Source organism: Pomacea canaliculata, linkage group LG11 (assembly GCF_003073045.1).
Source record: "Pomacea canaliculata isolate SZHN2017 linkage group LG11, ASM307304v1, whole genome shotgun sequence".
NCBI classification, from domain to species: domain Eukaryota; kingdom Metazoa; phylum Mollusca; class Gastropoda; order Architaenioglossa; family Ampullariidae; genus Pomacea; species Pomacea canaliculata.
The window spans coordinates 900,466-916,075 of NC_037600.1; the positions used below are offsets into that span (position 1 = coordinate 900,466).

General features: G+C 38.2%; 1 protein-coding gene across 1 annotated transcript; it reads left to right on the plus strand.

Annotated features, from left to right (window-relative positions):
- The first annotated feature begins 1,240 nt into the window (after positions 1-1,240).
- On the plus strand, positions 1,241-13,747 carry LOC112576240 (tubulin beta chain-like). The gene is made up of 8 exons (XM_025258544.1): positions 1,241-2,025; positions 7,147-7,255; positions 7,598-7,825; positions 9,410-9,537; positions 10,276-10,456; positions 11,082-11,353; positions 11,458-11,658; positions 12,324-13,747. Exons 1-8 carry the CDS (start codon positions 1,969-1,971, stop codon positions 12,489-12,491), a joined length of 1,344 nt encoding a protein of 447 aa, XP_025114329.1. The 5' UTR covers positions 1,241-1,968; the 3' UTR covers positions 12,492-13,747.
- The last annotated feature ends 1,863 nt before the right edge of the window (positions 13,748-15,610 follow it).

The window sequence follows — 15,610 nt, forward strand, 5'->3', positions numbered from 1 at the left end:
AACGTTCCAAAACTTTTTTTTTTTCAATAGGAAAAAAATTCTAATTGCTCAGCTCAGTCACTGAAAGAAGAGAAGAAAGACTGCATTTCTGAGCTGCAGAAAAATTATCATCTCGGTTGTCTTGTCTACATTCAGTGATACACATAAGAAGCATATTTCTTTTAATCCTTACATCATGTCCATAGTAGCCTATTCTATGGCTTTCATTTGAGCTTATCTTTCCTCACCTTTTCTGCTTATTTTACTGGTTAAGCTACAAGCGAGCACAGATTTTCAGTTGATGCAGTGGCACCCTATCAAATTCTTAAGCTCTTAGTGAGAGATCATCTTTCATCTCGCACTGTTAGTTGTAGATCTCGACTGATGTTTGCAAAGCATTTTATAAATAGCGGCTTTACTGGTGTCCTACTGCTTTTGTTGCCAGTTATCCATGAATCTTTGCTCTCGTCTGACATTGTGAGAATGTCGTGTTGATTACTTCTTTTAGAGGGGTAATGATTCTCCTGTACATATTTTTAGAGGTGTTATCTTTACACACTGAATGTAAGATGCACCAAAACCGTATAAAGAACACTGCTCACAAGCATGCTTATCTATGCTTTTACACACCTTACATACGGATGTGGGACTTGATCTGGGTACCCGAAATAGTCGTGGTCGCATGTTCCTGTCAACTGTTTCTGTACAGACGTGTTCATACATTCCATAATGTTGCCGCAGGAACTTTCGCAAAAAAATATATTAAAAAAAAAACAATCATCTAGACAACTTTTAAAAGGTCAACGATATTATTGTTCACTGGGACGGGTAGCCGGGTGACCTGCCAGAAAGCTCCGCTGACCGCGTGGTAATACTCTGTCGTTGCCCGCTGTCATAAGTCTCTGTGTCAAATCGTCCCAGCTAAGTCCATATCACACCAAGCATGATCAAAGCGTCCCAACACCGAATACAGAATCGTCTCAGGCCAAAAAGACAAAACATGCTTCATGATCCATTCAAGTTATTAACCAAATATCAAAATATAACTATACGTTATTTGAATAATGTACTTTAATATACAAGCGGAGCTGCATATTTTAAACAGTTCGATCTCTTCGAATCTTACACTGGAGCATAAACGCATTTTTTTAAATTTAAATATTTTGTCATAATTTGATTTTGATTTTGTGTTTTGACTTTTGTTTATTGCATTAACTCTGCAGTTGAGAAATGTGCTATATAAATGCACAGTACCATTAAATTCACGTAGCTCTGTTTGAAATAGGCGGCTGTTCGTGTTCGAACAACGTATGACTGTGTTGGAAATACTTGAGATAATAGGTATACATATGTGTCATTGGTGATCGATTCGTTTTCTTGGCCTGGACGATTCTGTTTTCGGTGTTGGGACGATGTGGTCTTACTCGGGACAAACCTGGGACGATTTGGTCTTTAGGCGAAATGAGTTTTTATTATTAAAGATATCGAAACACTAATCTACATTTAATTTATACTATTTATAAGATATCCTAGTTGTACCAACAGTGGATGGATTTTCTTTTTAAAATATAATATTATTCCAAGTTTTAGAAAGCTGTTCACATAAGCACTGGCTATATATTTGGCTAACAAAACTCTTAATCCCGCAATCAGCTGTTTTGCGTGTTTAAAGGTGATTAATGGAAAGAGTCGCTAACATTACCTGAACAGCTCACATGTATCAGACCAGTATAGATCAAAAGAGATGTGTTATTCGAAAGGGTACTACACCCTCATCACATCAGTCCATGGCTCGCTGTGCCGCGCTGGACATCAAAAGCTTCCACGACAACACCGCCCAGCGCCAGCGAGCACCAGGCGAAAAAAGATAATTTGCATGCATGATGAGCGGACCCCGCAGCTTGGCTGTAGAAGACACGAGCATCAGACGGACCACAGCCAGTTCAGGCAGCTGCTTTCGAGGGGTTCGGTCGAGAAAATCCTGCAACCATGAGAGAAATTGTTCACATCCAGGCCGGCCAGTGCGGCAACCAGATCGGTGCTAAGGTAAGCATAGGGCATGATATGGTTGTTGTATGCCCCAGCTGATTCATTTTATCTGTTGCGGTTCCCAGCATCCTTAAGTATTAAAAGGATTTCCCTTTTCTAAGCAGTCTGAAGTTGTTATGATTGTGACTACATTTATCAGCATATAAGGACTATAAATTAGAATAATGCTATGCAACAAATTAACCCATCAGTTCTGTTATTAACTCCTGTTATGGATAATCTTTTTAACAAACAAAAAATTACAGGGGCAAAACTCAAAAGAAAAATTGGTGCACCGGTTTTCTGAATATTTTAAACAAATGTATGTCATATTTTAAAAATAGCACAGCTACATCTTTGACACCGTCATAATGACTGTATGTACATCCTAAACACATGACTGTATTGCAACAATCAAAAACAGTTTATGTCGGGAGCGGCTGGTAGCATCTTCAGCAGCATAGGTGTCAGAGGTCACTGATGCGTAATATTTCAATGTTCAGATATATTCTAGACATTGTTCACTCAGAGCAAAATGACCTGACTGATGTATGCAAACTATCTTGAGAAATACCTACATGAAAAAAAGTTTTAAAAATGCACCTTGTAATGAGGGATAATTTCCAACGCATTTTGTGGCTTATCAATCAGCATTCGATTTACTGAATCAACTAATTGAGAACTAAAAGATTTATCCTTATTATAATTACTACCTTGAACCAGGCTGCATTGCAGCAGTTAAAATGTCATTTTAAGAAATATAGACTGGTGAGCAGGAGGAATGGCTAGTCTCGACAAACTTAGCGCTTGCCTAATTATCCTAGACCCATAAATATATAAATAAATAAGTAATGCCATTATTCATGATCATGCAGTGTATGCTTAAAGGGACGGGAAAAAATATATCAAGTCTATGATGTGAACTACTTTTAAAATGAGATCAGTGACAGACTGTCTTCTGCTGGACTGTCTTCCATTACTTTCCTCTTTTCGAAACTGGTATGTTCTTGTGGAGTCTGCTTGTGAGGATGGAGAAAAAGCCATTTGGTGGGAGGCACAAATTGCTGCTGTTCAGCAGGAGAAAATCAATATTGCAGACTGGCCATGTCTGATGTGTCCTGGCATAAACAGTGGCCTGAGTCAGACTGGGATGATGTCACCCTTTTAGTCCACTGGGATGCTGCTTAGATGAGGTGGCCATTCTGTTGCAGCACTTCTAATTTCATCTTTTTGGCTCATGGGCCACTCAGTTAACTTCCCAGTGAGTTGATTTCAAGGAAAGCTTCAGAGAGAAAAACCTATTCCTCGTTTTGATGAATTTTTAATGTACAGCAGTAGAATGATATCCTGCATAGTAATTTTCTGTCAGCCTTTAAACTCAGTGTTGGTGAAAATCTGGCTTTATCTGGGATAGAAGATGTGATAATGCTAGATAATAATAGCTGTTATATAAATCTATTTCTTTTAGAATTGGGTTTATTCTTTACTATACTTAGTGTCAAATGCACTTATAATAATACTCTGAAATCTAGACCTTATGCTAATGTGGTGCTAATGATCAACATCAAGGTTAACATTTGGACAACATTTTAGATTATGATAGAAAGAAGTGAGTAGGAGTCTGTTATCACAGCCTGCATAAATTATTAAAAAAAATCCCCTTGAGCTTTCACTTCTTCTGACAGTAGTGCTGCAGTTTCACTTGAATTTACATTTCCTCCAATATATATCTAGACTTTGCTGAAGAAAAAAAATCTATTATTGAATCAAAAGTGGGTTCAGTTTCATGCCTAGAGTGGATGGTATCACCCAGGTATCATTTTAATCTTGAGTATGTGTATTATTTTAAAGTCTTCTCTTACCCCCTCCCACCCCACAAAATATTCCTGAATTCTAAATTTGTCTTTTCGTTGATTCTGAACCCTTCGTCAGTAAACAAGCTTCATAGCTGATCAACTTTTAATGTCCACTGTTATCTTGCATAGGAAATAATTGCTCTCAGCTCTAATTGGTTCATGCTGTCTTATGCCAGTGTTGCCTCAAAACTCAGTCTGCCTTTGAAATGTTCTTGTCCAGAGACTTCTGCTCTGACTGCTCCTGGTTTCTGCTTTGTGTCTGGTAAGGTAGAGAGAGGGAAGGGAGTCTTTGTTTGGGGTTGGGGGTAGACAAGTAAGGTTTTCCAGCTCCAGCCTTCTAGGTAATGGAGCATGTAGAAAGCACTTTGTTGTTTAGACATGGTGGCAGTGATTAAGGGACAGTACTCATGGAACACACTGAAGATGTCTTTTTTATCATTGATGTTGTCATCTTTCTTTCCGAAACTTAATATAAATGCTCATGCATGCAATTATTAAAAAATGTATTGTAATACTTTTCTCTGTCTCTCTCTTTCTTGCACACACACAAAGAGAAAACATGCAACACACAAGGATGTACACAGACACATCAATAGAGAGCTGAGTGGAAGCACGCTTGAGGAGAACTTTTTTTAAGTAGTGAGGGATGCATGAAGCTGAAAAGTAGGAAGGGTGGCAAGAGCAGTAAAGTATTTGGAAAAGAGGAATGTTTTTTTCACTGTAGTAATAAATATGCTGGATGAGCTGGTTCCTCATAAGCATTATGTCTCTGCTGCCGGGCAAGGCATAGCTGCTCTTCATCTGTGACAGTCTAGCTGCACTGTTTTTTGTGATCAGGAGAAAGTGATGGCATGGGAAATCAGGACATCAGAAACTTTCTTCTAGTCCTACAGACTATTCCCCTTATCTCTCTTTGTGTGTGTATTTCTCATCTGAAAAATTTGGAAAGTTTCTTTTTCTTGAATCTTGTGAGTCGTCAATATCTAGATGCATAGCAAGCATCAAGAGTCTGTTAAGTTTATTGCAAATATGGTCAGAGAGAAGTAAGGTAAGAAGTATATTAATTGCTGGGACGCTGTTTTGAAAACAGCGGTTCTTTGCTATAAGGTCTTTTCAAATAGCAAACTGCATAAAAAAATCTTTAATTATGTAATTATTTTTAGATAATCTGAGGGAAAAGAGCTTCGCAGACACTTCTTAGCCTAAATTCTTTTTCCTATACAGCCTTAGTCGAACATAGGGCTGCAACTACTCTTAAATTACTAAATTACTTAAATTACAAAATAGCAAGATAAAGTTTTTGAGGAGTTTTTTTTTCCTTTTTGTAAGGTCATGCTCATCTGCTATTAAAATATTTGAGTGCCCCTTTCTGGATAGAGAAATAGAAGTTAGAATAGCTATAGAAACTAATATATTTCAGTTACTAAAAATATATCTGTGCCTTCTTTAATGCTCTTTTATAATAATATTTTAACCCTCTCTGTCACATTCACAGACACACAAACAATCAATGGTTAGTGTCATGAAACTCTGGGGTAGGAGCACATGGAGATGATAGAGGTTATGATTTCCGTCGCTCCGGCCTATCACACTCTCGATATCTCCACCAAATCACATTGACATTTACCGCCTGACGAGAGGGGGGGACAGGGGGGTCTGGTGTACCCAGGCCCGCGGCTGTCAAGGGGGCCCGGCCCTGGTCAGTGGATTTTTTTTTTCTTCTTCTTCTCCTTTACATTATATACTGGGAAAATAATTTACGATTACAAGTACAAGGGGCCCGGAGAGGTCGTCTGTCCCGGGGCCCGGGCTGGCTCTCGGCGGCCCTGCATGCACCTACACTAAATTGCTTATTTACACTGTTAATTAACTCGTTGAGCCCCCAGCATGCATCACCCCAATAAACAACTCAAGGCAATTTAGTATATAAAAGAAAGTTATTAATCATCAAGAGGATTATACAAATTACTAAATGATAAAGGAAATACAAAGAACAGGCAAGTTTGCAAATGATCTCGTTCCCTGTCTTGGCTAGTTATCTAGGTTGTCCCGTTAACCTAACTATACTTCTTAATACTAATCCAGATATCTAGTGAGTCAATCTATTCTTAACTACCCCACTCACATCACTGCACAATCACTCACTCCATACAATAGTTATACACATGCCACTTAGCTTCACCCAAGCGCCTTGCCGTTTGGCGTGTTAGCCTCTGCTGGACACACACAACTGTCACTTGCGATTTCCCACAAGGGTTTCTCGCTGTATGGAGGCCTCTCCACGTGCCGCAGAAGGCATAGTGTTCACTGACCTTGGTCTTCTGTTGTCCGGCTCCTCGACGAGAGATTATGATGTAGAAGGGTGGGACAGATTCTCACACAAATCGTCCTTGTGCACTTTGAACTGTCACCAGTGGGCCTGAAGTTTCTTCTCGTAGAAATCAGCGCCAACTCTTGTGACCAGAGCGACTTTTTCCACTACGCTGCCAGGAGTTAGTCGAGGATCGCAGGGACAAAAGTCACTCTCCTTTTTTGCTCAAGTTTGTCTAAGTGGGCTTTGATCACTCTCTTGGTTTACGTCCCTATTCCCCCAAGTTTTCTGTCTGAGGTGCAATAACTGACCATAAGGCAGTGAAGTCTTGAGCTGTGAGCTCACTTCGATGTTACCTCCCCAAGAGTCTCCAGCAAAAAGCCTTGAGTTTGGCTCCAAACTCAATATCAAAACATCTGGCACGTGGCATTCATGCATTTGTTTGGTCAGACACACCACATGACATACCACAACAACCAATCACACCACAGCTAGTGTATGATGCAGTTCCCAGCCTTCCAGCGATGTGCTACGTAATCTAATTACCTAATTGTCTGGCTTCTTACGTTGTGTCAACATTCCCCTTTCTCTAACGTAATCAAAGTACGTATGTTTCGCTCTAAGGCTTGTCTGTTACGTCACTGGCACCCTGCAGCTACATCTGACCCTGCCTTACGTGACTGTCATGATTTGAACGGCCTTTTATTTCCAGGTGATGTAACCGTCGCTTGTCTCAAGTGGTATGAGCCTTGAGGCTCTAGTCCACCTTCAGCCTGTCAGTTTGCATGTCTTGTGAATAGAACAGACAGGCCAACACACTACTGCTCTATCCCCACTCTTTCGCGACAGTTAGTATGTTACACTATCAAAGTGTTTTATAAATCATTATTAACGCTTGTCATCAAAAGTAGAAAATGGTTTAAGTTGATGACAAACATCCCTTATGAATTTATGGGTTTATGATCTGTACAGTTTTGGGAAGTCATCAGTGATGAACATGGCATTGATCCTACTGGCACATACCATGGCGACTCTGACCTGCAGCTTGAACGCATCAATGTATACTACAACGAGGCCACAGGTTTGTGCTTATGTGTGTGCATGCACATGCATGTGTGAGTGAGAGAGAGAGGGTGAAATATGTGGGGAGGAGACTTAAGTAGCTGGTATTAAGTTTAATTTATTGTTCAGTATAAACTTTAATATGTAAAAATCAACAGCAGAGGTCAGGTGTAAAGTACACTTTTCAGTCTTAGTAGGATGGTAAAGCAAAGCTTGTACAATATAATCATGTTAGATGATGTATCTATGTTAACCATCCAGTTAGCACCTAGCAATATGTAAAACTACAGTCTCAGTGTACATGGCAATCACTGTTATTCATTTATACATTCGCTTAACTTGGTATTTAACACTTCCACAGGAGGGAAGTATGTTCCTCGTGCCATCCTTGTTGACCTTGAGCCTGGCACAATGGACTCTGTCCGCTCTGGTCCATTTGGTCAGGTTTTTCGCCCTGACAACTTTGTTTTTGGACAGTCGGGGGCAGGTAACAACTGGGCCAAGGGACACTACACTGAGGGTGCAGAGCTGGTAGATTCTGTTCTAGATGTCGTTCGCAAAGAAGCTGAAAGCTGCGACTGTCTGCAGGGTTAGTATCAGGCATTGCTGTACAAATTACACCTCTATCCGTAGCAGATACTAAATGTGTTATACAAGACACAGCTCACGCTGTAACATATTGGTGGTAATTTTCTCTTCATCATTTTATTGTTGTATCCACCCATTTGTATGCCTATTTGTTTTAATGTAGTATGTTAAGTGTCGGCCACACTACATTTTCCTAGAACATACTTTGTTAGACATGTCATCAATGAAAGACTTCTCAAGACTTCTGTTATGTTAAATTTAAAATAAAAAAAATTAACATGATTAAAAACAGCAAGAACACTGTTGCACATGGAAATGTAATGTATGGAAATCTACAAGGATGAGGAAATCTATGAGAAAAACATTATTTCAGTCAAAACTAGATTTAAAATGATAATAGTGATGATAATTGAAACTGTGGATGCAAACTTAATGCACTGCACGTAAAAGACTACAAATATTTCAACAGTCAACCATAAAAGAAACATATGCTTCAACAAATAGATGATACCATGACAGAAACAAAACAAAACAGTAAGTGCATGGATGAAGAAATGAGGAGTAGGTGGAGCATTACTTTTGATTATGCAAGATATTTCTTAAAGAGATGAGATTCAAGGCTGGATCCTAAGGTTTTAAATGTAGACACAGATCAAAGAGGAGGAAGAGAATTCCAGCCAGTGAGACCTCAATTTCTCCAATCTCATGCATGGCACAGAGGAGAGGGCAACACAAACAGACCAAGAGACTGACTTAGATGGTAAGGCATCAGTAATAAAGGCAAGGTCATAAAGATAACGGTAGCACAGCATGACAATCTTGAGTAAAGTTAGCTCAGACTGAAAGAAAATGAACCTCACAGAGGAGAGCTATTGCATAATCTGCATTTCATCTACGGAAGACAACATAAGCAGCATCAGTCTGAGCCTTGTGTAGTTTTTTCAGTATCCAGTTAGGGATATCAATGAATTGAGAGTTTCAGAAATCCAACCAGGACAGTAGCTTTTCAGTGGCAGAAACTGACAGGAAGGGTTGGATATGACTAATTCTGTAAAGCTTAAGGAGGGTAGATTTTGAGATTTAAGCCATGTTTACAAATCAACTATATTAATTGCATGTGACCAAATAGAATTCTGGCTTTTATAGAAGATTCTTTTTATTCCTTTATCTCATCTTTCTCCCACGAAACTGCATTTTAAATATTTAAAAAAAAACTGCTGTGGTGTTCTGTTCTGAAACTTGAAACCATGAAAACTTTTCCTCTGTTTACATGACATTCATGAAATGGGCACTTGTATTTCTCAATAACTAAAATAATCAGCTTGGCTCACCATCAACATATTTTAGCAAAATTAAATAACAGTTATGAAATTATACCATGCTATTGCACACATTGATGTTTATAAATCTATATATAGATAATCATCAATCCCTACTCAAAAAACAAAATGCACAGGATGAGTACATATGCACACACACATACACTATGAGAGTATTCAATCAAAACATCAGTAAAAACATACCTTTAAGATTTGAATTGTCAGAAGTGCGAATTTGAGGCAGAAATCTATGATATTGTTGTTAGGATTCCAGTTGACCCACTCACTGGGTGGTGGCACAGGCTCTGGTATGGGCACCCTGCTCATCTCTAAAATTCGTGAGGAGTACCCTGACAGAATCATGAACACCTTCTCTGTTGTTCCATCGCCAAAGGTTTATTATTCTTGCAGTCTCATTTCAATTTCCCTTTGATTAGTTTAGCTATATATTGCTAATCTAACTTCCTAATGTGATTGGTCCACGGATGGTTTGTGATCCTTTTTCAACAAATAAATTTGTTTTCCTAGTGGGATGAAGAATGTAAGAGGTAACTTGGTTTTTCTTTTCAAGTTTATGGATTAATCTGTAAATTTTTTAAAGTGTTTCAACATCCACTTTGTCCAATAAATTGCTTTTTATGGCTCATGCTTAATATATGGCTTTTTTGGAAGAAATTTGATATATTTTAACAGGTATTGTGATGTGTTAGCAAAATTATGTTTTGTTTGTTAACTCCAAGATCAGTCGCAGCCCATGATGTTTTGTCTCCATTGAATTTTGAAGTGTAGCGTTTATTTGAATGTTGTATAAAATGCGAAAGTGAATTGGAGAATCAAACAGTGGTTTGCAGTTTTTCATTATACATTGTTAAGAAAAAAAACCAACAAAAAACATGGGGGTTTTTTTGGGAGGGGGTTGTTTTTAGCAATTAGCATCTGTGGTATTTGATGATTGTCTCCCTTCTTCCAAACTGATTGTCTAAATTGGAGTTTCTTATGATAAAGTATTCATATCTCTAAATTGTTACTGCATCTATGACATCCATTATTATCTATTTTATAGGTGTCCAAATTAATATTTTTTTCTGTCTGTATGTTCAGAGCAAACCTTATGACTTTTATTTATCAACAGGTTTCAGATACAGTTGTGGAACCATATAATGCTACTCTATCTGTTCATCAACTTGTTGAAAACACAGATGAAACCTACTGCATTGACAATGAGGCCCTGTACGATATTTGCTTCCGCACTCTCAAACTGACCACACCTACCTATGGTGACCTCAACCATCTAGTGTCAGCCACCATGTCAGGTAACTGTAAGATCCCACTCTGCATGCAGGATGCCTTAACCTGTTGCAGACATCAGCTTTTGCAGGAATACTCACAATTCTTGTGCACATATGTACTTACACATTCTGTCATCAAGTGACAATTAAAGGAATTAAATGGTCCTTGTTGTGTATTTCATAAAACTTATAAAAAAAACCTGGAGATTATAGTCACATAAGTTAAATCAAGGCTATGTACAATGAGAAACATAGTAAAGCATACATTTGAAGATTTTTAAAATTGTTTTAAAATTTATTTTCTAGTAATGGTATGCAGACTTTTATCATATCTTAAGGATAAATGTCCATAAGACATTAAGTTTCTAAACAACTATGTATATTAAATTTAATAATGATCTTTATGATTCAATGGGGAAGTAATCTTCACAGCTTGATATGTGATCGTTCTTGTCAGCTCAAAACCTTAGTGACTCAGACCAACTTTTGCAGTTTTGCTCAGGTAATTGCAACTAAAATGTGTCAGGACTGGACACTTGAACTATTGAATGTTGATGAAGTCTGTTTAGTGCCCCAAGAAATTGTAACTGTTTTATGATAAGTGAAATCTACAAGATTACACTGAAGAGATTAACTTTTATGTTTACAGGTGTCACCACCTGCCTGCGGTTCCCTGGCCAGCTGAATGCTGACCTCCGTAAACTTGCTGTCAACATGGTTCCCTTTCCTCGTCTCCACTTCTTTATGCCTGGATTTGCTCCCCTTACCTCTCGTGGTTCGCAGCAGTATCGCGCCTTGACAGTGCCAGAGCTCACTCAGCAGATGTTTGATGCCAAAAACATGATGGCTGCATGTGACCCACGTCATGGCCGATACTTGACTGTTGCTGCAATGTTCCGTGGTCGCATGTCCATGAAAGAGGTAAATTCTTGCATCCTTGATGTAATACACATGTTCTGTTATTTGTGGGAAGATCTCTTTAAATCCAAAAGGGACATGTCAACTTAATGTTTCTCTGGCAACAGGTTGATGAGCAGATGCTGAATGTTCAGAACAAGAACAGCAGCTACTTTGTGGAATGGATCCCCAACAACGTCAAGACTGCTGTCTGTGACATTCCACCCCGAGGTCTCAAAATGTCTTCTACCTTTATTGGTAATTCCACGGCCATTCAGGAGCTATTCAAGCGTATTTCTGAGCAGTTCACTGCCATGTTTCGTCGCAAGGTCAGGGTCCATTCCTTGTGCACTCAAACTGTTATATTCATCTTCCAAAAAATTAAATGATAAAAATAATCATTCTTGGCTTTATAAATGCTTCCTTTAATATAAGATGCTGTTGTATATTGTCTGCCCTTTCTTGATCTTATGTTTGTGCGAACATTTGTATGACATGCATAGACAAGTGTGCATAAAGTTAATTTTAGGTCAGATCCACAGATCAGTGGGAAATTTTATAGGAAACTTTAAATGTTTGTATTGAAAAGATTGTTTTTTTCTTATAGCATATGGTGCCTTCTAGAAAACAGTTACAAGTTTAAGGAACAGTTAGCACTTCTCATTACTCTTTTTTTTTTATATACACTTTAACAATTTATATAACATAAATAAATATTTAAACATGTTAATGAAAGCAAACAACCCTGAAGATTTCCCACAAAAGTATTGAATTCATCACCACATACAAAAAAAATTTAATGCGAAGATTCCCAGATAATGGAAAGGTTAAATGTCAAGAAAAAGTGTTTATATGGGTTGGGTGCATAAGGTATTAGTAGTTTTAGTTTATTTCTTTTTACTCCTTGAGCAACATAGAGCTTGATAGGGTATTAAGCATAATTAATAGTAAAGACTTTGACAAACTCTTACATCAATATTTTTCAAACCCACAGGCTTTCCTGCACTGGTACACTGGTGAGGGGATGGATGAGATGGAGTTCACAGAGGCTGAGTCAAACATGAATGATCTGGTGTCTGAGTATCAGCAGTACCAAGACGCCACAGCCGAGGAGGAGGGTGAGGCTGATGAGGAGGGTGAGCCTGATGAGGAGGAAGCCTAATCTTTCACGAGCGCTGGAGTTGTTTCCACATGACCAACTGTAGCTTGCACACAGACACACTAACCAACTGGTGGAGACAAAGGGTGAAGATAACATCATCTCGGTTTGCTTGTTGCCTTTTACATTGTTGTTGTGTATGGTGTCACTGTTGTTTAAACTGCTTTTTTTGCAAAAGTGAACAGGTGCCAAAAACTGTATTAAAAGAAATTGTACATTTTAAAAAGAAAGGTTAAATGTTTAAAGTTATTTTCTTCATTGCTGTTAATAGGTTTTTTTAAAATATCTTTTTTAATTCTTTTTATTTTTGGTAAAACTAGAAAAAAATTAAACCTTTAGACTCAAGAATGATAGAAAAGCTTTCAGCATGTGTCCACATGCCTTCCTCAGTAACTATAAGATTTGTGCCAACTGTCTCAAAACTGTTATTGCTGAATTTACCCATCTATGGTGGATTCATTTCTTTTTTTGATCCCTAACATCCTCAGTACTAAACACTCAGGATGAAAATGAAAGAAAGACGACTGCTTTTTAGACGGTTCCAAAAAGCATGAAAAGGTACCAGTGTTGATACTATGTGCATATTTTATTTGCTGACTAGTGACATGTTGCTTAATGAAGGGCTTTTGCCTGTGCCATCTTTGTTAAATTATATGTTTTTAAAAACAGATTTTCTTAAGCTTATTTTGTGACTGTACTATTGTGCAGATGTTTCTCTTGTACCTCATTTAGGGTACATTTTAAACATGTATTGTCGTTTTTTATGCTGTTTGCTGCAACTGGTATTTTGTGAGTTTTACATGTTGAAGAAACATGGACAATGCTTCCAGCTGTTGTACTTACTTATTTCCAAGTCATTGTAGAAAAATGGTTTGGTTTTTTTTTTTTTTTGAAGGGGGGAATTGTGATAAAAAAAAACAAACAAAGAGAAATGACAATGCCATTTCCTTTTAAGTTTATTATTTATACCTGACAATCATTTATGATCTGTAAAGTTTTTGATGGACTCTTGGTAACAAAAAAAAAAAAAAAAAAAAAGTTGTATGAAGAATCTCATTACTTACCTTAAGTTACCATTTATTGACATAAATGGTATCTGATGCAAGTTATTATAAAGGGGTGATATCATTGCATGATTTGCATCATTAGAAAAACATAAAAAAAGAGAAAGTCTGTGCTTCAAAATAAGCTTCCACCACTGCATGGTAAAGGCCACCGTTGCTTTCAGTGAAGAATAAAATATGCAGGTCAGAACTCTGTGTTTGAAGGATTTGTCCATTTTATTATTTATTTTTATTTTTGGGTGAGTGTTGATTCAAGATCCTGTCCCAAGCCAAAGCCAACACTGAACATCAATGTAAGGGCTCTAAAGTGTATGAACTGTTTCCCTGCATAAAAGTACAAATGATTCTTTGGTCCTTGTGCATTTAAAAGATATAGCTAGACCCACTTGTACAACCTATAAAAAAATATGCTTTCATATCAAATATCAGTGCAGATCGCATGGCTATTATTTACTTTATGAAGTTGCATCGTCACTCTAGTGGGTTCTGTTGAGTAGAGGTTTTTTTACCCACTCCTTTGTGCAATACATTTACAGGTGATTCTGGGGCAGGAGTATGCCCACTGATCCAGAAATAAATGCATTGTTCTCTTTGTTGTACCTGTCTATAGGGACTCACAAAACAAGTGCTGAAATGGCTAACTATAAAATGTTTAGTATTAACACTGGTTTCCCGTACATGCAAAGCATTTTAAGTCCTTAATCCTACAACAGACCTGGGCAAAGGCCGGCCCGCGGGCCGGATCCGGCCCGCCTCCTGTCTCTGACTGGCTGGCCCGCCCGCCAGTATATATACTATATATACAGTATTGGGTAAAACTGTTAACTATATTAGTCCGGCCCTCTGAAACCATCCCAATTTCTCATGCGGCCCCTTGGGAAAATTAATTGCCCACCCCTGTCCTACAAGGTCATAATAGGGCATGAGAGTCAAAGCAGCAGAAAAATATCTCTGGTACATGATCTGTCCTTCTGAAGCAGTTTTCATATGTCTCCTTTCATATGTCTCCTATTTCTCTTTGCAACTCCTTCCAGCATACTCGTCAGACAGTCTTGGTAAGACTGCCATGTTTTTATTTGATAACCAAATCAAGTCCTCAATCTTGAAGTTAAGTATGGAGTATGAAGCCAAGCATCTTCCTATGCTACTGTCAGCGTCCATTTTTCTGTATGTGTGTGTGGGGTTTTTTTTTTTCAAGGTCCTCTTTGTATAAAGTCTGCTATAATGATTGGTAAGGAAAGTGTTTCCACCTAGAGGGTTTTTTTACACACTACAAGAAGTTACTGAAGTGGGGAGAAAACTGGAGCACCTAATGGCCAGGCCTGCAAACAGGTGTCACATACAAAACGTGGCACAAGAGGAAATCTGAACTCAAGCCAACACTGCTGTGGTGACAAGCAGCATGCTAACCACTACACTAAGCACTCTTCTGCTCTATTTAGCTGCTTCATGGTATAAATCCAGTTTGTTTTTCAGCTGGAGATTTCACTTTGCTTTTTTTTTAAGTTGGTTAATAGACCTTGCTGCTGATAATTATATGCTTTATTGCTTAAATGGGCTTTGAAAAAGGCTCTGGCAAAGAGGTTGTAAGCGACTTCCTCATTTTTGTAGGGCTAGGTTTGGGCTTCTATATATGTACATCTGCTCCTGTTTTAGCTTTGTTGTAGTTTAAAGTGCGGTATGGCACTAAGATGAAGTCTGACTATACCAAACTGCCGAGCCCATGCCGTGTCCTCCTAGATGTAGGGAGGCAGTATAAAATTATCGTTTTCCCTTTAATGCCAGAGTAAGCATCCAAGTCTGTTACGAAATTGAGTATTTTTAGTTTGACGAGGCCCTGGCGGAAGTGGCGATGTCAAGGCCAGGGCGTACTGCGTCTTAATTTTTTTAATATTTTTTTTTTATTTTGCATTTTTAGCATTTTTGAAGGGATCTATAAAAAGGGCTGGGGTAGACCTAGGTGTCGGTATTCGATTTTTCTGAGTTGTTAGTAGTACTCTGTGTGAGTTGGAAGTAGTACTCTGTGTGAGTTGAAAATAAGAGGATAAGTAGCCTGTG